Source organism: Acartia tonsa, chromosome 14 (genome assembly GCF_053477335.1).
Source record: "Acartia tonsa isolate MP-2025a chromosome 14, ASM5347733v1, whole genome shotgun sequence".
In the NCBI taxonomy this organism is placed as follows: domain Eukaryota; kingdom Metazoa; phylum Arthropoda; class Copepoda; order Calanoida; family Acartiidae; genus Acartia; species Acartia tonsa.
The window spans coordinates 37506599-37528600 of NC_137273.1; the positions used below are offsets into that span (position 1 = coordinate 37506599).

The 22002-nt window shown below is 37.7% G+C and overlaps 2 protein-coding genes across 2 annotated transcripts; both read right to left on the reverse strand.

The window, feature by feature from the left end:
- Positions 1-1728: 1728 nt before the first annotated feature.
- On the reverse strand, positions 1729-3356 carry LOC145306652 (uncharacterized). Its single transcript, XM_080148951.1, has 4 exons — positions 3068-3356; positions 2772-2828; positions 2294-2334; positions 1729-1912 (listed from the first exon to the last, which is right to left on the reverse strand). The coding sequence occupies exons 1-4, from the start codon at positions 3255-3257 to the stop codon at positions 1730-1732; spliced, it is 471 nt and encodes a 156-aa protein (XP_080005077.1). The 5' UTR covers positions 3258-3356; the 3' UTR covers position 1729.
- Positions 3357-8588: 5232 nt separating this feature from the next.
- Positions 8589-21530, reverse strand: LOC145306651 (alpha-aspartyl dipeptidase). The gene is made up of 10 exons (XM_080148950.1): positions 20575-21530; positions 19989-20082; positions 16792-16842; positions 12772-12825; positions 12477-12556; positions 11731-11825; positions 11389-11477; positions 10955-11025; positions 9494-9556; positions 8589-8880 (listed from the first exon to the last, which is right to left on the reverse strand). The coding sequence occupies exons 1-10, from the start codon at positions 20625-20627 to the stop codon at positions 8808-8810; spliced, it is 723 nt and encodes a 240-aa protein (XP_080005076.1). The 5' UTR covers positions 20628-21530; the 3' UTR covers positions 8589-8807.
- Between the last annotated feature and the right edge of the window lie 472 nt (positions 21531-22002).

Sequence of the window (22002 nt, forward strand, 5' to 3'; positions counted from 1 at the left end):
GCAGTCAAATTGACGGGAGATGATTCGTTTAATGCATCTTTCATTAATCGTTTGAGTGTGGAGGCTAAATTGGATTCTACCAATTTCGAGGCTAAAAGGGTGAAAAGTGCTCCTGGACATCTGAAATTTTCGCAGATTGAGTTTTTGGGTCTGGTTGGGAATGGAAATTGGATGAATGTTCGTGAGAGTTGTCTGACCGAATATGAGAATCAATTGTTGGATATATTTCCTTTAATTGAGGAAAGGGCTGAAGTGCTTAAGGCTTATAAAAAGGTGGCCGGCGGTAGTGTAAGTCAACAGACTGTAGAGGAACAGTTTAAGGAGTTTTGTCTTGTAAGAGGAGTCAAGTGGGATAGTGATTTTGTGCGGGATGCTCCATTTTGGGATGGAAACATTGATTTTGAGGATTATTTCTTATCATTATGGAGGGTTGCTCGGTTCGCAAAATTGGAGGATCCTATGCTTTTCAAGGACGTTCTGTATAATAGGATATTTGAGTGCAAAGGAAAGAAGATGGGGAGGCTAATTACGCCGGAAGCCAATGCTTCCCTAAGTGCTTTAGGTTATTACCTGTTGATAAGAAGGTTGGTGATACCTTTTGCTGATATTGAAACTGCGACTGAGTACTTTTATGCCCTGAAACAGAAAAGTGGTCAAAATGTGGATGGATTCTTCAATGCTAAGTTACGGCTGTTTAGGCTTATGCATCCTGGTCAAATTTCTAGACAATTTTGGCGTGATTTCTACAATAATGTGGCTAAGAATTTGCTGTTTTCTGATTTAGCTAGAGATATGGCTAATTTCATTGAAACTATGCATTACCTGGAAGATTACAGTGCTTTCTTGACTTATTTGATTCGCAGAGGTCAGCATTACATAAGCTGGGCCCGTTCTGGACACGTCTCACCTGAAAATGTAACGTCCTGTTATTCTCAGGCTATGGAAGGGTTGAAGCTAGAGGATTCCAGAGAGGTAAAAGCTAGGCCTGTAATCAGTGAAGTGCATGTATCTGATTTGGAGGGCAGGACTGAGATTTACGATAATAATGCGTGGATTGAAGGGGATGATGATATTCCTTGGGATCAGGTTGAGAACGTGATTGGGGCTCTGAATTCGAAGGCTAAAACTATGATCTGTTGGTATTGTGGGAAAAAAGGTCATGTAGTGGCTAGTTGCTGGCAGAAGAGGGACGGTAAGCCGCCAGCTCCTGATTCTCGCATAGGAAAGACCAAAGTTAGGTTTTTCTCAGCAGGTAGCGAAAAGAAAGAAGGTTCTGGAGTGCCTAATAATAGGGTAATACCTGAGCAGTTTCTGAAGAAGACAGTCAATCAGGTGGGGCCTGTTGTGGATTCTGAAAAGAGCAGAGATGAGAAACAGTATGAGGCTATGATTGCTGACATAGCTAGGAACAATTTCCAGCAATATCCTATGTAATGGATATGATTGATTTGATATATAAATTTCATTTTGGGATGAAATTTATAGATCGTTCTTTTATTCGTATTCATTATATAGGCTATAGTACTGTAGTTGATTTTTTCTGGGTTTGCTATGTGTAATTAGTTAATTTTGCTGTTTTGTATTCAGATAATTGCTCTCAACTTTATAAAGTATTTCTGTCTTGCTTATTCTTCAGTCAAGGTGTGATCGTGTTAGTAGCTGTTAATGAAAACAATATATATATATTTATATATATATATTTACCATATATTATATTTTTGATAGGTACCTATGCAAAGTTGAAGTCAATATTAAAACTTTGAGAGGTACTTACTTGTATGAGAAAAGGCTTGGTGTGTAGCTGTGTGATGCCGGTAGTCTGGAAGTTGTACAGGATTTCATAAATCGAACAGTATGTTGGCGGCTGGTGACGGATGGAGGGCTGACTGCTGTGTAGTGGAATGATGTATATCTAAAATTTAACATGGATATATTAATTATTTGTAATACTGCATTAAGATTTTAATTCGAAGGTATATTGATAGAAATGACTAGGGTTTTCAAGAGATCGTGAAGTTTTTGAAGATAACGAAAATGCCTATTTGTGCGGATTTAGATTTCTGTGTGCCAGGGGCTGATATTACGGTGAAGGAGTTAGGAATTATTGATACAGGAAATAATTTTAATTCTTTGATATCTAGAGAAATTCTTGATAAACATGGAATTGAGTTCTGTCCTGCTAAATTATCAGCGTATTCAGTAGATTTAAAGAAAGTTAATATTATTGGATATGTCGAGTTGAAATTTAGATTTGTTGGAACTCAAGCTGTGTTTACGGAGATATTTTATGTACCTGAGGTAACGAGTAGGTTGGTGAATCTTGGATCTGATTTCCTGAAAAAGAATAAAATTAATATTTGTTTGGATGAGGATAAATTTGAATTTTGTGGGGAATCTGTTCCTATTAATTCCTGTTTACAGAAACAGGTGGTGGCGGAGATACAGAAAATTCCTATTTTGTCCGGACGAATGAATTCTGAAATTCCATCTAAACCTACCTTGTCAGGGATAAAGGAGGGGGGTGGGTTTGGAGAGTTATATTCAACGAAGTATAATGTGAAGTTGCTGGACAAAACTATTTTTTATCCTGGAGGATCTACAGCTGTTGTGCATGTGGCTGGATTAAAGAATGATGGGTTTTGGTATGTGTCCCCTAATTCTTCTAAGATGACAAGTGGCAATGGGATTATGATTATTGAGGGAGTGTATCAGCCACGGAAAGATGGGTCCTGCGTGGTTAATGTAGTTAATGCGTCAATAAAACCTATTACCTTGCTGAGAAATGTGAAGATGGGGCATTGTTTCGTCATGGATAATCAAGATGTCACCTGTAATAAAACAATTAATGAGTTGGATAAGCCAGAAAAGTTGTCGGGGCAAAAAATGCATGAACGGGTACAGTTTATTATTCAAAAATTGAAGTTAGATGAAAACCAGATGATTAAAGAAAATCCAGAATTGAAACCTAAGATTATTAAAATTTGTTTGGAAAATTTTGATATCTTTTCAATGAATGATTCAGATATTGGTGATTGTCGATTAATGACATATAATATAGAATTGTTACCTGGAGCTAAACCTGTGAAGGCCAGAAATATTCCGTTGAATCCAGAGTACGATGCTAAGTTGAAAGAACAGTTAACCAAATGGTTGAACGCCGGCATTATTGAAGAGGGTTTCTCGGATTGGTCTAGTCCTATTTTTGCTGTGAAAAAGAAGGCTGCACCTGGAGCAGAGGTGAAGTTGAGGTTTGTCATCGATTTTCGCAATTTGAACAACGTGACTAAGCGGGTGGCGTGGCCGCTGCCACTGATTTCTGATAATTTGACGAAGCTGGGTTCTGGCAAGGTGTTCAGTACTCTTGACTTGACAGCTGCCTACCATTCAATGACTATGGATGAAGACTCTAAACCGTTGACAGCTTTTAGTGCAGCAAACAGGATGTATTTGTTTAACAGGTTGCCATTTGGGTTGTGTAATGCACCCAGCCTGTTCTGTGCTCTGATGGATAAGGTGCTGTCTATCCTGCCAGGAATGTATGGATTCTGTATCAGTTATTTGGACGATCTGATCGTATTTTCATCAAGTCCAGAGGAACATGTAGAGCATCTGCAGGCGCTGTTTCAAGTTCTTAGGCAGGTCAACCTGAAATTGAATTTAGATAAGTGTGATTTATTGACTAGAGAATGCCATTTTTGGGGCATATTATTAGTGCCGATGGATTGAAAATGAATCCTGCATATTTGGAACGGATTAAGGATTGGGGCAAGCCTAGAACAGGGAAGGAGTTACAGAAGTTTTTGGGATTTACCAATTATTACAGAGGATATTTTGCTGATTATGCCAAGAGGTCGTGCATGTTGGATAGTCACAGGAATGACACTATAATTAAGTGGACAGAAGAATTGAATAGAGTATGGACTGAATTTATGGAAATGTTTAAGACTGAGATGTGTAAAGGCTATCCTCAATGGGATAATCCTAATCTTTTTATCGTGGATGTAGATTATAGTTCTCAGTATTTTGCAGGGATTATTTCGCAAGAACAGGATGGTGTAGAGAGAGTGTTCGGTGTTTGTAGTAAAAAGTGTAATGCTGCGGAACAAAATTATCCTTCTTATAAAGGTGAATTAGGTGCATTAGTATATACATTAAAGAATTTTTTACACTTTTGTAGGTTTCGTGAATTTTTGGTTCGGACAGACAGTATTTCATTAGTGCATTATAAACGTTGGGCTAAAGGATCAATAAATGGTGTCACCTATCAATGGATAACTTTCTTGCAAAGTTTTGACTTTACAGTTATCCATCGACAGGGGACTAAGCATGTGAACGTAGATTATTTGTCGAGAACTGAGTTAGATTGTAAGGAACATCAACTGAAGGATTGTCAGGAGTGTAGAGAGACAGATAATAAAATTTTGGATCCTTACCTGGATGATTCACCATTTCTGGATCAAATCTATTCCATTATGCAGGTACATTCTGCAGAGGATGAGGTGGATGTTGAGTTTGTCTGGCAACGTAGTCTTCAGCAGGACGAGATTCTAAATGAAATAAGGTTATGGATATTGGAAAGGACACAGTTGTCTTCTTATGAGAGGGCGGAGTTATCGGGCAGAAAAGAACTATTGTACAATCTTATTGGCCATATGTATGTGCTAAAGGGAGTTGTAATTTTCAGACAGCCTTTGGCCGAAGGGGGTTTTGTCGAGAGGCCTGTAGTGCCTCTTTCCTTATACAATGATATATTTGATTCAGCTCATGGTGGATATGGTTCTGGACATAGAGGTGTTCAAGAGACAATACGTAAAATAAATGAGAGATTTTTTATGCCTGGCGTGAACAAGTTTGTGGAATCGAGAATGCGAAGTTGTATTACATGTTTGAAAAAGGCTGGAAGTAATCCTAAACATGTTTCACCTATAACTCATTCTGTTCAAAGTAGTGAAGTTTTTGCTAATATGTCAGTGGACCTAGTTGGTCCTTGGACTCCATGTTATCATCAGGGACAGACGGTTAAGTTTGTCTTAATCATGGTTTGCTTATTTTCTAGATATGTCTTTACATGTCCGTTAGCTGATGCTAAAACTGAAACAACTGTAAGGGCTATATTGGAAAATTTTGTACCTACCTATGGTTTATTTAGGGCTTTGAGATCGGATAGAGGTACAAATTTTACAAGCAGTGTGTTTAAGGGGGTGATGAAAGGATTGGGGGTGGATACTGTTCTAGTTCCCCCCAGGAATCCAAATTCGAATCCTGTAGAGAGACAAAATCAGAGTTTGTATGCTGCTTTGAAAGTAGATGAAAACCATGGAACTAAGGACTGGGCTAAAAAACTACCTTTGACTACGTTAGTGATTAACTGTTCCAAGAGTTCAAGAACTGGCTATTCTCCATTCTTTCTTGTTTTCAGTCGTCAGCCACGGATTCCCCTCGATTTTCTATCACCAGCTCCGTCTGTTGAATCTTCATCCTCGCGGTCGTATTTGGAATTTCTGAAAAATATGGAGGACGTAATTAAGAGAATTTCTACGAAATCCAAATTATATTTAGAGGTTCAAAATAAACACAGAGTACAGAAGGAGGCATTGAGGGTGACAGATGTTTGTTATGCTTTCTTCAATATTGTGAAGACTGATGTGTCCAAGAAATTACAGTCTTTTTATGGGGGACCCTTTATTGTAGTTAAGAAATTTTCGGATGCATTGTATGAATTGGCACCTTTTGGAAATAATCCCATCAAGAAAAATCAGGTTGTGGCTAGAGATAAAATTCGAAAAATTCATGCTCGAACGGAAGTTTTAGGAGAGGAGGTTAATTTTAATGTTTTACTTTAATGGCAGAGGAAAGAAAGAGTGACGAGATTCAGGAGAAGGAGAGTGAGATTGCGGTTGATAATGACAGAGTTTCAGGGGATGGAAATGAGTGGGATATTAATGGAGGAAATATACCTGTAGGCGAAGGAGTAGAGGTGGGAGTGACAGATGAATCTGTGGTGCCTGCTCCTGTAGCTGAGGGTAATTTTAACGAGGTTGAGCTTCCATCGGAACAGTCGTTTTTGACTCAGGCGCCGCCGCAATCTTCGCCTGAAAGATTAGTAACAATTAAGAAAAGTGGGTCACGGATGGCAAAATATTTATGGGACACTGGGAGGAGGTTAAGATCTCAGGTAGGGGGTCCTGTGGTACATGTTCAGATAGTAGGGATGAATTAATTTCTAGTGAAGATTGTAAAAGGATGGAGGAACAGAGGGTGTTAAACATAGATGGACGACGGTTGCCTGTAGCGTTTTATGACCGGTCAATGACTTATTTCATAAATGGTACCATTCTGTATGAGGATATGATGACGTATGGAATTGACCCTCAGCCTTAAATTTTCTCGTTATCCTTCGGGGAGGCAGTAATTTAAATTTGGCATCCCTGATAAATATAATTTGTGTAAAGTATTTCGTTTTGAATGTCGTCTTATATATGCAAAATGTTAAAATATTATAACATTTAATTATTGATTATTATCAGGAAATGGAGATGGAAACGAGAGGCAGTATCAGCGGGCGTCTGGACGGCGGGAGGAGCGTGAGCCGTCTGTTGAGATGCTGGATGCTGATAGAGCTAATCGGCGGCATGTTGTGTATAGAAGAGATGATAGAGAAGGGTCTCGGAGGAGGCAGTATGCGGTAGAGTCACCCAGGTATGAGCCTGGGTACGATGACGAGGACGATGTTGGCAACGTGGGCCTTGAGGTTGAGCTTGATGCCCGGGATCGTCTGCCTAGTGAACAGAGTGGTTCGGAGCTAGACAGTTGGGCTGAGCCTCCATCGGACAAGCCTGAACAAAAGGTGGCAGATACTAGTTCTGGCGACGGACGGCGTAGGTTTGGTAAGTTTGTGCCAAAACAGGCTGCTGGGTCGGTCAGGACTAAAGGAGCCAGCAAGGCTTATGATGATGCTGGGGAAGGTACTTCCAGAAGGGGCGTGGTCAAACATCCTGCTGGGGCAGATTCTTTTGGACCTAAACAGAAGAGGGAGTTACCAGACTTGCGTGCTGAGGTCGAAAGGAATAAGGCTGACAGACGTGGTTTGGCGCCGCTCAGTGATGAAGATATAGGTCGAATCAGTAATTCTGTTGCTGTGACTTTAAAGCCTATGGTTGAGGAAAAAATTCGTGAGGCTGTAAAAGAATCAGTCAAAAGTTTGAACGTTGCACAGAAACTTTGGCAGACAGACGGTCATAAACGGATTAAAGACATGTTGGCCACGCATAAGAAGGATCTAATGGAATGTATTAGGAAGGTGGATACGGAAGTCCAGCAAATGGTAACTACTACTGCACAACAAAAGGCTTCTTATCTGGTACAGCGTGTACAGACAGCAGTGGCTGATAATTGGGAAAGTAGTTCAACCAAGTTGGGACAACAGGTGGGGCAACAGGTGGAAAGTGTTTTGGCAGGACAGGGAACTAAGGTTCAAGAGGCTATTTCTGAGATGGCGCAAAAGGAGGCTGAAGTGCAAAGGCACCTGTCTAATATTTTTAGCGAGTTGTCCGAGATCCGGCGCAGAATAAACAATGACTTACCTGCTGCGGCATATTGGCAGTTGCAACAGGCTGGGACTTCTGGCGGTGCTGAGGCTAACAACGGGGTGATGATGGTTCCGGGAGGTGTTCAGGTCGCTGGTGGTGTTGAGATGGAGGTGGCAATGTCGGCAGATGGGTCAGCAGTTGCTGCAGAGGTGGCGGCTGCGAATGATACTGCCGCGGCTGTAAATGATGCTGTGATGGTTGCTGTAGGAGGGCCAGTGGCTGCTGCAGCGAGTAATGCAGTCATGGCGGCAACAGTGGGTGTCTCGGCTGAGGTTGGTGGAGGGGCACTGAACACTCCTCCTCCAGTGGGTGAAGGAGATGAAGGACTTGAGGCCGGGGTTAATTTCGATGTAGGTTCACCCAGTGAAGATGTTGATCCCAGTTTGTTGGATCAGCCTGATGGATGGTGAAACCATGCCTAGCTGGATGGTTTCAGAAGGGGGTAAATGTCATATATTTATGTTGTGATGTCATATATTTAAGTTTGCAGACATGTTTTAGTTGTTACTCTTAATTACTCTTCAATTGCTCTCAGAAAGAATAAAGAGAAAATATATTTAAGTCAGTTGATATTGAGAGTCCTAACACAGAACATTATCTGGTTTGGGTTCGAGTCTTTATTAAGACCAATACAGCTATTTACAGACATCCTACTACTTTAGCTAGTTTGCATAGGCAGATATTCTACCCCTTCAAAGTGCATAGTTAATAAATACATTGTATTAATTAAACAGACAGTCATCCTGTTGCTTGGTGTCCTGATATACAGACAGACATCCTGCTACTTCAGAACTTTCCAGCTTAAATAATCAGTAGTTTTGAATTATTAATATATTTAACCATTTCTAAATAAAGTATCTATATATAATCTTATTTACTCAAAAACTGCATTTAATCCAATATAATAAATACTTAAAAAACTGTTTGCATTTTGAATTGAATATTAAGTCTACTCTATCATTAACTTATGTAAGTCTGTCTATTTCACACATATCAATAAAATATGACTGTATATATGTATATAAATCTTTATAATATTCATTTAATTCATTTATTATTGTTTTTTTTTATGTATGTACAGTGTACACCCAAGAATAAGAAATCTAATCTAGCGGAACTGAGGATCTATAAAGTACAGCTTGTATGATCGTCACTATAATTGTAGGTAAAGGTTTTCTGTCGCTTTTTCATCCTGGCTATTCCCAAAATCTTAATATTCTAATGTTGGAGGAGGAAGCTGAAATCCTGATCTGGAGGAAATTCCTCTGGAGCCTTGCCCGGTACAAACAACCTGCAAATGAATAAATATAGATGTATAAACAGACAACTACCTGGATCCCCCTATTGGGGACCTTTTTGCCTGCTATTAAACTGCTTTTTGAACTTTTGTAGTGACTTGTAGGTAGTTTATAATCCCCAAGCTATTGGTCAGTTGAAAGACCCAATTGAAAGTCGATACAGAGTTCACGCGTTGGGGACATACAGTTATTTTACCCCTTCTCCCTCTATTGTTTTACTCTAAAGAACCTGCAAATATTAGTTATAGATTATGTAAACTACAGAAAACTAAAAAGACTATCACTGACAATTAAAAACTTTTTTTTTTTTTTTGGGGGGGGGGGAATAGTTTTTGTCCCATCCATCCTCCAAGAAAAAGCAAAAAACCACTAGTATCTATATTTTTTGATAATTAAACACTGTTTTAATGGGGGGGGGGGGAGGGTAGAGGGTGTCGAAACCCCTAAGAATACAGCTTCAAACCACTAGTGTATCTACATTATCTGAAGAGTAGAACCCAATCAGTTCAGCAGTTCACCGAGATCTTAAGCTTCAGACATGCTATTCTACTTTGTATTGTAGATTATTCATATTCTCTGATTGGTGGAAAAGTGAGTGCATGTTACCTGGCATTAAAAGTTCCAAGTAGCTTTGCTTTGTCACCCTGTACTCTTAGGATAGAGCCTTCTCTAAAATATTAAAACATTTAACAAGGATGACAACATCCATAAAAGCGAAGCTCTGAAACGGTATGATAGACGAACATTGACTCTTGAAGAGTGTCAGAACTGAATATACAAAATAAGTATATATAAGTTTTGACAAAATTATACGTAAATTTGTTACAAAACTTCTTACATACAGAATTCTTTTTAAGGACATACTGACATTCTTAGGACTTGCTTAAAGAGATGCTTCGCTCAAAATATTTTACCTTATCGTAATATGAATCAGTGATCAACCAATCAGATCAATCGGATGATTTTATCACATAAAAAATTGTTGTTAAAAAAGTAAAAAATATACATGTTTAAAATGGACGTACGGACATTCTGGTAACGATTATAGAGTTGCTTCGCTTTATAAATCGTGCCTAACTACTACAGGAATCATCATACAAAATTCGAAATCAATAGGACAATTTTAACATGCCTAAATTAACGTAAAAAGCTATCCGTTACGGACTGACCTACCCTAATTATAGAAAAGCCTCGCTTTTAAAAATAGGAATATTTTTATTTTCTTCGTTTAATCCTTATAAAAAAATAACTATATGTCTTTTAGTGTGTTTTTCTGTGTGTGTGTGTATGTAGGGCGAAGAATTTCCCTAACCGCTGAACCTATATGGTTCTCTTTTACATTGTAGCCTCTAATAGGTCCTTGGAAAAATTATAATTATTAAGGGGGAAAGTACTAACACCCCAACAAGAAAAATCGCCCATAGAACCCCCCACACCAAAAAAAACTTACATACAAAAATCAAATGGCCTAAAACCATCCATGGACCTATAAGAAGCTTCTATAAAATAAAGAACTCAGAAAGCTCAGATGTTATCGAAATCTTGAGCTACTTTATATAAAAAGCATAAAACTTTCTACCTACTAGAAAAGGAGGCCTTTCTGGAATTTCATGATACTTTAATAATCTTTTTATTCATCTATCTACCTTATTAATTATCTACCTCTCTATCTATCCATTCAAAAATCTATCTATCTATTTACCTAAGAGCTAGAACAGGAGGCCTTTCTGAAATTTCATGATACTATGATAATCTTTCTATCCTTCCATCTGTCTGATTATCTATCTATCTATCTTTTCATCCATAAATCTATCTATCTATCTACCTAAGAGCTAGAACAGGAGGCCTTTCTGGAATTTCATGATACTGCAATAATCTTTCTATCCATCCATCTGTCTGATTATCTATCTATCTATCTTTTCATCCATAAATCTATCTATCTATCTACCTAGGAGCTAGAACAGGAGGCCTTTCTGGAATTTCATGATACTGCAATAATCTTTCTATCCATTCATCTGTCTGATTATCTATCTATCTATCCATCCATAAATCTATCTATCTATTTACCTAAGAGCTAGAACAGGAGGCCTGTCTGGAATTTCATGATACTGCAAGAGTCGTTCTTCTCGTGTCTCTCCCTACAGAAAAAAACACAAATCAAACAATTGTTCCTTGCACGTTATAAATAATTTAATCACAAGATTAAGTCAAATAAAAGAATGAAAAAAGTTTTATTTACAAAGAAATGAATTGATTAGGCAAAATGTAAAATAGAGTGACATAAGCAATAGATTACCGAAAAAAGGCATAAGCATTGTTTTTAACTAAAAAAAAAGAGTTTCAGCAACTAATAACGACTGCATACAAAGCTGAACAAAAATCTAGTTAAAGATAATTGAATAATTAAGCGTTTTTTTTTGTGGATGTCAAAAATTCTCACAAAAAAAAATAGATTAGTCAAAAGTGGCAAGGGCGAAGAATAATGCTACTATAAAGTTTACCTTATGAGTAGAATTAGGGTCAGTATCAATGTAGTGAGGGTTGATGTTGAAGGGTACCAGGGCCAGCGCATCAAATGATGGAGGGTACACTAACAAATAGTGCTTTAAATTATAACAATTGCTAATAATACGAAATGCAGTGCTTTCTATTCCTTTAATCCAATATAATGTGCTAGAATAGGTAATATGTACTAAGAATAGTAATTTAGCGCATCGTATAAAAGAAAGTTTTCCGTGGATACTAAAATGACAAATAAAATTAACTTTTTAATTCAGTTCGTATTAAAAATAGTAATTTAGCCCATCGTTTTAAAGACAGTTTTATATAGCAACAAATCTTACCAATTGGCATATCATTAGTAGTATTGATGCTGACAGTTGAAACATTAGTGCCAGCACTAGAACCAATATACGGTATCCCTTCCTCTAGTACTCGGCTAATAATAGTTGAAACATTAGTACCAGTACTTGAACCAATATAAGGCATCCCTTCCTCTAGTACTCGACTAATAATAGTTGAAACATTAGTACCCGCACTAGAACTAATATACGGCATCCCTTCCTCTAGTACTCGACTAATAGTAGTTGAAACATTAGTACCAGTACTAGAACTAATATATGGCATTCCTTCCTCTAGTACTCGACTAATAATAGTTGAAACATTAGTACCAGCACTAGAACAATAGTTGAAACATTAGTACCAGTACTTAGAACCAATATATAATAATAGAAAGATGTCTTTCAGTCTGTATGTAGCGAAAGGTAACCCTAACGACTGAACTGAAATGGTTCATTTTTACATTTAAGCTTATAATAGGAAAAGTTTAAAACTAATTCTGGGGAGGGTACCTCCATCCTGAAGAAAAATTCTCCCCTACAAAATACTTATTCTCCTTAAACACAAAATTGAAAGTGAAGTTTCGACATTTCTCCCCTATCTATACCAAGTGTTCCTTGAGGCATCTAGGGGCGCAGTCGCTAATAAATACTGATCTAAAATCTAAGAAAACTACTATTTACGATTGTAATGTTAATAATGCATACGATACATACAAGCAGCTTTATTCATTGAAAATAAGAACACCTACCTTCTAATAAGTTCAACAAGTTGATTGTCATACAGTCCTTTCAATAGCTGGAAGGTATTTCCACCTCCAATAAAGATTGCCTTAAAACAAAATTTAATATGGAATATGGACAAAGGGAAGAAAATTTATAAATTGGTTTAAAGAGGTTTTTAGGACTTTTAGGGTTATAATGTAAATGTACATACAAGAAATATTACTTTATATACAGTAGATACTAAAAAAAATTGACGGACGATTGGACGGACATAACTAAAGCTTCTGTAAATAGATTATAAAAATAATCTTATATTTGTACCTGTGCTTTCTTGACGGCAAGTTTATGGTCTTCAGCTTCGTGAATGCTGGATACCTGAAATTCAAAGATACCCTAAAATGTTTCACAAAAAATAGTTTAGCAGGCTACTTCAAAATGTTTTCAATGCTCCTATTCAATATATTTGGCTAAATTTTTTTGTAAAGATTCCCTGTAATGTTGTTGTTGTAGCCTGGCGCAGCTCTCACCCGTTATCATCGAATTCTCGGCCATCAAGGAGGCCAAGGAATCTGGCAGCTTCAACTGGTTTAGTCCAAAGGTCACGAACTTTTAGGTCTGTAGGTTTGGCCACACAATTGAATAGATGTTTAGAGGTGTGTGGCTCTAACTGGCAATCTGGGCAGATATCTTGCACATCATTTCTAATTCTGGACAGGTAGCTGTTTAGCATAGAGCTATAGCCTGACCTTAATTGAGACAATTTAGTGCGAGCTTTTCTGGGCAATTTTCTCTCTGAATCATCAATTGCTGGTGCAGGAGTGTTGAGGACAGGGTTAACTGCTTGGTTGGATATTGTTCTGGCAACGCTATCTGTGTGTATTTTCTTTAGTAGCTTTTTATGGTTTTGTCCAGTGTGGTTGTTGTTTTTGGTGAGTTTTTTGATGTATTTACCATGTTCTGTAACTAAAGTGTTCTTCATTTTCCGTGGAGCTCTGTGATTGAGGTTTATAGTATTAGGATGTGTGTCTTGTTGTGTGTTGAGTAGAAATTGGCGGGAAAGCATTTCACAATGATCCTTGGCAGGCATCATCTTACTTTCTGAATGTAGATGGTCTTGACTGGTCATTTTAACACATCCAAGGGCTGTCCTCAAGGCGGCATTTTGTGCTGCTTGGAGTTCTTGCCATTTACTATCACATACAGAGGGGCTCCAGATAGGGCTGCAGTAGTTAATAATAGATTGTCCTATAGCTTTATATGTTGGTATTAGCACTTCTTTATCTTTACCCCAAGAAGTACCTGCCAGGGCTTTGAGAATATTATTTCTGGAGTGTACTTTGGTTTTAACGTTGTCCGCATGGTGTCTGAAAGTGTGGAGATTGTCAAATGTGACACCCAAGATTTTTGGTTGTTTAACAGTGGGGACTTTGTTGTCGTTGATAAAGATAGGAAGTTCTGTGTTAACTTCTCCTGGAGCTGTTGTGAAGATGGTTGCTGTTGATTTTGGTGCAGATATAAATAGATTTCTTTCTTTAAACCAATTGTCAAGTGTGTTTAAGTAGACATTTATTTCTTGGCATATTGGTTCAATTAGTGGACCAGATCTGGCGACAGTAGTATCATCTGCATAGGTACCTAGTTTGGTTCCCTCTGGAGGTTGTGGCATCTTGGCCATGTACAAATTAAAAAGTACAGGTGAGAGGACTCCTCCTTGGGGGACTCCCTGGCGCATCTTTCTGTAACTAGATTTGGATCCTCTGAATTCTACATAAGTCTGTCTCCCCCTAAGGTAAGCACAAAGAAACCTTTTGATATTGTCATTTAGTTGGAGCTCTAGGATGTCTTCAAGGAGCAGGTCGTGATCAACTGTATCAAAAGCTCTAGATAAGTCGATGGCAATGGCAACTGTTCTGTTGACAGGTTTCTTTTGGTTGAGGCCGTTGGTTATTTTGATGTTTAGTTCTTGTAGGGCAGTTGTTGTTGAGTGTGCTTTACGGAAGCCATGCTGATGGTTAGCCAATTTTATGGAAGCTGAGATTTCTGGTAGTAAGACACTTTCCAGAGTCTTGGCCATAGGTGATAAGAGAGAGATTGGTCTGTAGCTGGAACCTTCATCAGCTGGTTTTCCAGGTTTAAGGAGGGGAATGATTCGGCCAACTTTCCAGATTGAAGGGATGGTGGCTGTGTTGACACATGTATTAAAGATGTTGGTCAAGAAGCGGATTCCCTTTGGACCAAGGTGTTTTAGCATAATCGGAGATATGTCGTCAGGTCCTAGTGCTTTGGAATTTTTAGCTTTCTTGATCGCCTCCCTAACCTGGGCTGTTGAAATTTTTACCTTAGGGTCTGCTGGTTGGACTTTCAGATGGCGAAGAACTTTCCTAGACTTTTGTTTTGGTTTTTTGTCAGAGTGTGGTGTATATTGGCTGTTGAATTTTTGTGCTAGTTTCCTGGGGTTGTGATGTATTTTGTTGTTGAACTTTATTCCTTGGTTGTTGGGTTGTGGTGGTTGGCTGTTAAGATTTTTGATGGTTGTCCACAGCTTTTTGGAATTTGGTTGACAACTGTCCAGGTGATCTTTCCACTTTTGTTGTTTATGTTCTCTGATCTTGGTATCTATGTTTTTGTTAAGATCTTTTAGTCTAGGATCTAAGGAATTTGATTTTCTGATTTGATCTCTTTCTTCAATGAGTTTCATTGCTTCTGTTGGGTTTTTATGAACAGTTCTCATGATCCTTCCAGCTGGAATGTGTTTCTTTGCAGCATTTATGATGGTTTTTCGAAGAAACTTTTCATCTTTGTGAAAATTTATGTTGCGTGCATTAGAAAGAGCCTTTTCTGTTGCTTCAGTGAACTTTGACCAGTTGGCTTTGGCAAAGTTTATGTATAATTTGTCCTGTGATTTCCTCTTTTTCATGTCAGCTGTAATATTAATGAGGATTGGGAGGTGGTCTGAGCTCATTTTTACTTCTGTTTTCCAGGTACTGGAGGCTAGAAGTGAGTTGGACGCTATACTAATATCTGGAGCTGTGCTGGTTCCATTGAAGATTCTTGTTGGTTGATCTTCATTAAGAATGCCGAATGGTTTATCAGCAATGGTATCAGCTAATTGATTCCCTCGGGCATCTGTGTTTGCCTCGGAATGCCACAATTCATGATGTGCATTCACATCACCTAGAATCATTGCATTCCCTTCAAGGTTGTCAAAGATTTTGTCAATGGGTGGGACATATCCTGGTTGGCAACTACTTTGAGGGGGTATGTAGATGTTGCGTATTTTCAGGTCACCATCCTTGCCAGGGATGTTTATTGTCAAGGTTTCCAGGTGGGGGTCATTGGCTAAGCTTGGTGGGATGTCTTCTTCATGAAAATTTATGTCTTCATGGACAAGGAAAGCTAAGCCTCCCCCTTTGTCTCTACCTCTATCTTTCCTTAGGAATGTGTAGTTCTTTGCTTTAGGATGTTTTGATTTAGAGGTCAGTTTTGTTTCTTGAACTGCTGCGACTTTGATGTTGTTTTTGTCCAAGTGGTGGAGAAGTTCATCTAGTTTGCTATTGAGGCCATTAATATTATATTGTAGTATTGGGAAGTCTAAGTAGTGATGGGGGGTTGAGCAGGGGGGTGGGGGGCTGTGGGGGGACGGGAGGGGGGACAGGAGGGGTGACAGGGGGGCAGCATGGACCTCTCCAGGTTTTAAGTTTCTGACGTTCTTTTGTTGATTTTAGGCCAGAGCATTTAACATGCAACCATTGATGGCAGTTGGTGCATTCTACGGCTGTTGGTGTTAGGGGTTTCGAGCATAGATGACATGGCCAGGGCGGACCTGGGTTTTGTTCGATACCAGCACGTATTAGTAAGAGCCGAATAAGGCATGCTGGTGTTGCCTTATCCTTTGTCGACCTAGTTAAAAACTCGAGGTAGCTGAGCAGGTTGCTTCATTGTCACGTGATTTAAAAAAGGACTGATGTAGTTGAAACTGTAGATGGTGGGTGGCTGGGCAGGAAATTGGTTGTTTTGGCTCTTGGCACAGGCGGTTGCTGGTGTTGTTGCTGTTGCTGTGGTGGAGAGGCGACGTAGACACGGCCAAAGTACTCTTCCCTGTAATGATGAGCATCAATGGTATAACAAAATCTTGTCTGTCGGTAGAAGAACGCAAGAGCAATACGCAATTTTTAAAAAGTTTTCGCGAGTTTTTACTTACAAGTATATATTTTTTATGACAATAAATATCTGCTCAAATAAATCACTTTATCCGTAGGTCCATCCTTAATTCTTATGCTTCGCTATAACTTATAAATGTTATCATCCTTGTTGTGTTTAAAATTATATCAGGTAGTTTACCTTAAATCCCCAGGGGTCTAAGGTTGCCTTCACTTTGTTTCCATATCCATCCTTCAATAATTTTAAATGTTTTATTTAGGTCAAAGTTAAAATTTTCATGGGGTACTTTTTTCCATTTTCAGCTAAGTTTTGTAGTGCTCTTTTTGTTTGAAGTAAAAACACAAGCCTCTGTGCGTATTGATTAAATATTAAATTTTACAAATAAGAACGCAAAAAAATATGGAAGAAAAAAATTCTAAAATCAACATATATACAACAGCGAAGCTTTTCATCATATAGGGCCCGACCTTACGTCCATTTAAAACATGCTAATTTTTATACTTTTTTATATTTTTTTGTAATGCGATTTAATTATCTTACTTATGGAAAGTAAGATTCCTAAGACAAAAGGTACAATTTCTATAACTAAGTACTAAAAGTATAAGTTTGTCTTGAAATAAGATCCTGTATTTAAGCAATTTTGCAACTAGTTCATATATTAATATGTTAAGTTTTTACACTTTATAAGTTCGATTGTTCTACAGTTTTATTTCAGAGCTTCGCTTTTATTGATGTTGTCAACCTTGTTAATTTTGATTACATATAATTTTCAAGAGGATACCTAGTGGTTAAGTTTCAAAACAGAAGACAATTAAGATTTTATGGTATTATCCTCTTAGAAATTTTTTTTTCAATATTGAAAATTTTAGTCACACCCCCCCCCCCCCCCCCCCGACAGCGAACTATGAACTCTGGCCGCAGCGCTCGGTAAAAAATTGAAAAAAAATGAAAAAAAAATTCTAAGAGGATAAGAGGTTAAGTAACATCCATCAGACAACCAACCCTTTGATTGCACGACCTTTGTCTGAGAAGTCCTAACTGTGCATGGTAGTGAGTTGCACCTGTTTATGGGCCAAGGCATTCCCCCTACTCTTACTATTTATGTCGCGCACATGACATAGCAGCAGAAGAACCATTTTCAGGGCGACCACTCTAAAACCAAATAAATATAGTATTTTTATAGTATATTTTTTTAATCCATATAGTATATTTTTTCTTACTCATATAGTATGATATAGTATCGGACTTTGTTTTATTTAGTAATACATAGTATATAAATCATCAATAATAACTCAAGGCAAAGCTGTTATCAAAGTATTTTCACATATAAGGGGGGAAGGGGGAGTTTTGCCACTTTCGCTTACTCTTTGATTATAGGCTAGGTATTAATATGAGTCTATAGGTCATCATTAGGGAAAAAAGTTTACTTTTGGGTAGAACTTCACGTATATTTAATAATTTTTTGGATAGGTCTCCAGGTTCAGGTGCTGCAGGCTAGCTGGAAGGTGGTTTCTGGACAAGTAAATATTTAATCATTTTTTGGATAGGTCTCCAGGTTCAGGTGCTGCAGGCTAGCTGGAAGGTGGTTTCTGGACAAGTAAAAAAAATTTTAATTTCTGTTTGATGAGTTAGAGATCAACTTATTAAACAAAATATGTATCTTTATGTTATTAACATATCTGAAGAAAAAAAAATTAAAATCAGACTCAAATTTATGGTCCTGCAGGCCTCCAGATTCACTCTGGACAGGTGAAAAATTCAAATTTCTTATTAGAATAGTTAGAGGTCAACTTATAAAACAGAAAATGCATCTTTTTGGATGTTATTAACATAACTGAAGAAAAAATTAAAATCGACCCCCCAAGATCTGGTTCTGCAGGCCTCCATGTCCACTCTGGACAGGTAAAATTTAAATTTCTTGTTTGAAGAGTTAGAGGTCAACGTATAAAACAAAGTATGCATCTTTTTGGATATTTTTTACACATTTGAAGAAAAAAATGACATTTAGCCTCCAGGTTCAGGTGCTGGAGACCCTCAGGTGGACTCTGGGAAGGTAAAAATCAAACTTCTGATTTGAACATTTAATGGAATATTTGTTAAACAAAATGAGCTTATATTTAGATGTTATTCATATATTTTAAGGAAAAAATAAAATTAGCCTCCAGGTTTAGGTGCTTCAGGCCTCCAGGTGGACTCAGAACAGGTATAACATCAAAATTTTAAATTTAAGGAGTTAAAGGTTAGTTGGCGCTATCCTCTTTTCAATTTTGAAAATTTGAGTACTCCCCCCCCCGACAACAACGAACAACTATTTTAGGTTAGCTTTTAGGCTAGGGAGCTGAGCGCTGCGGCTAGGCAGGCAAGGGGGCCGAGCGCTGCAGCCAGAGTTTTAGCACAAAAAATCTTTGGACGATGATTAACTCTTACTCAAAGCTGGCCGCGCTTATGTTCAACAAGGCAGATTCGAGTTGCGCTGGTGGTATAATATTGATTCTCGACTAGGGCCCACTAAATCGGACCTCAGCCTATTTGTAGATCAGGTAGAGTTATGCAACTTGCTGGGGATACTGTTAGATACATAAGTAAGACACTAGAAAAGACTAGAGCTCTCTATCTAAAATGGCTTGGCTGTAATAATACGGCAAAGTTAAACGTGGCAGATTTAGAGATGTCAAAAACGTCAAAAATCGTGAAAATTTCTCGATTCTCGACGTTAGAGACCAATATGGAACTTAAAAACTCATTTTAGACTATGTATTGCGCTTACAATCTTCATGCCATTTCCAAAAAAGTATAGAACGTCGTTCTAGCTCAACTGTGGCCCAAATGAGAGCCGCCGTGTTAAAGGACAACTTGATAGTTAGGTGAATTTGAATCCTGAAGTTACTCACTTTCCTAAGGAAATAGGGCCTCCCAGCAGCCCGATCTTAATTCAATGAACTTTTGGGCCTGGAGCTACTTTGAAGCATGCACCAATAGACGTGCACATACCATAAAGACCTCAATTATTGTCACTATCAAGGAGAACTTCGCCAGCTTGGACAGGTACATTTTGACCCGGGCCTGCCAGCGGTTAAGGAGGCGGGTGGAGGCGGTGACTGGTCCTGGCGGCGATTTTATTGAATGATCTAATAGTCATATACCTAGTTAGCTTCACAGTTTTTAAAATTTAATAAAATCTTTACAGTTGACGATTTTATGTTCATTTGTTCACAAATTAGAAAAAGTCCGGTTTTATGTGGCGTACCCTGTATATAATATGATTTTTGACGTCTTTAGTTATGACGCGGTGTCGGCCCGAGATTCGAACGTATCACCTCCCCGGTGACGAGCGGATGCGCTACGTGTTGAGCCACGATCTCCAACTATACTATTACCTGGTCTCTCAGAGCATAAGGAACGAACAGGATACTTTGTACATTGGCTCCGCGTAAAAATTCACAAATTATTTCCTTAGCATATTCTAGATACCTAAAGTTTTTAAAAAATGAGGGTCATGGAAAGTAAACGAAGTTGCGGGTTTCATCGTATTTTCACCTTATGAAAGGTTATTTTATGTTAGGTTAGGTACATGTTAATGATTGCCCCGCAGGGTTAGAAAATATACAGTTTACACAAAGCAGTTTTTTAGGTTTTCAAGGGATTTCCATTGAATCAGAGACGTGCAAATGTGTAACATCCCCCTATCAAGATTTAGGGGGGTGGATACACCTCCTAATACAGCAGATGGGGGTGTCAAAGTGTCTCACACCCCTTAACTTTAAGTAAGGTGTCAATAAAAATTTACGCTCTTTATGCTTCAATTTACCCATGAAGGGATTCTTTCTTCAATTCTGAGGGAGTAGGTGGACATCTATGCAGGTGTATCTACCCTCCTAACAAAGAAAAAGCACATTTTTTTGACGATAATACACCCCCCTTGATTTTGATTTTAAGGGGGGTGTAAAAATTTTGTTTCCTTACCCAGTCGGATGTAGGGTAGAATTAGACAAAAGCAAAAGATTTCTTTTCGACATTTTAAAAGTATTTCTGAAAAAAAAATTAATTACCAAGACAAATTACTAAACAACATTTATTCAAAATCTATAACATTTATAACAAGTAATGCAAATTTTTATTTTATTCGTGATTATTTTCTTTAGAGCACACATTCATGAAATTTAAGTCTATAGAGTGTGAAAGAACGCTGATTAATTGATGTACATCTGTGATGGTGATTAACAAAATTGCCCCTTCTTTAGATTTAAGCTATTGGTTGAAAAGTTTCAACCATAAATCAAAAAAAGGACCCAAAGTTCTTGAACCGACAAATAATTTATATTTCAAACTTTGGATACAATTTAAAGTCTAATTTTTCCTCCTTTCCTTGCAAAAACTTAAGTTTGGATGAATATATAGTACATTTTGTTCAGTTTCTTTCAGAGTTATTAAACTTATGTTTCATGTATGAGTGATAGATAGATAGATATACAAATATTGTTATCCTTTACTAATACATATATTTCCAATACAAACAGGTTTAGATATTCAGCAATTTAATTTTATCTTAATATGCACCCAAGCAACAAAAATCCGGGATCTTAATCTTCTGTTTATTAAAAATATTGGCTAAAATGTTTGGAAACTTCTTAGTTTGGAGAAAAACAATCAGAATTCAATGCGAGTACCCAAAGGTTTTGAGTCAACGATTAAAAAAAAGTAGCATTAAAACTTTGGGTATCAGTGTAATTTACAATCCAATGTCCCCTCCCTCCTCCCTGCACAAAAGGTTGGTCACTGGTTAAATTTAATCTTGACCCTATATAAATCATTGAATATCTAAATCTGTCACTTTTACACAAACTACACTTTTTCAAAATATAATTACAATACATATAAAACTTTACAATATTTCTTATTTTATGAAACATAATAAATCTATTAAATTACTTTATTTGTAGACTATTTGATTAACATATTTGTTACTTTTTCACATAATTTATTTGTAAAAAAAATACCTAATAACTTATTGTTACTATACTCTGTTGTTATAAAATGCATTTTTATCTCTAGTCTTAATTAAATATGCTTATCTTATCTTACTTACAATTAAAGAAAATAGATAATGATAATTTTATTTTATTATTAACTAGCGGCTACGCCCCTAGAGGCCTCTAGTGGCACTTTAGATGTTTTTATCTGTTAAAGTCTCTACGTTACTTCTTTATGTTACGATAATTCTCTTCATGTTACGTTGAAGTCTCCCATATATTTTTTGTCATTTCTCTTGGGAGGCTGGTTGTACCCTCCCCCAAAATCAGTGTTCTGGAGCCGGAGCCGGGAGCCGGGAGCAGCAACATTTTTGGTGGAGCCGGAGCCGGATCCGGAGCCGTATTTTTCGTTAAAAACGGC

Coding starts and splice junctions, on each gene's coding strand:
- LOC145306652 (XM_080148951.1), bottom strand. CDS start 3,257: ATGACAAACCTCAACTTCACCTCTGCTCCAGGTGCAGCCTTCTTTTTC. Junction 2,829..3,067: donor CTTCACAGGTTTAGCTCCAG/GTAACAATTCTA, acceptor GTTTTATTACAG/GTGACATCTTGATTATCCAT. Junction 2,335..2,771: donor TCTTCACATTTCTCAGCAAG/GTAATAGGTTTT, acceptor ATTCTTTTTCAG/GAAATCAGATCCAAGATTCA.
- LOC145306651 (XM_080148950.1), bottom strand. CDS start 20,627: ATGTCGAAAAGAAATCTTTTGCTTTTGTCTAATTCTACCCTACATCCG. Junction 20,083..20,574: donor TCTACCCTACATCCGACTGG/GTAAGGAAACAA, acceptor TAAAAACTTTAG/GTATCTAGAATATGCTAAGG. Junction 11,826..12,476: donor CTTGTTGAACTTATTAGAAG/GTAGGTGTTCTT, acceptor AACTATTATTAG/CCGAGTACTAGAGGAAGGGA.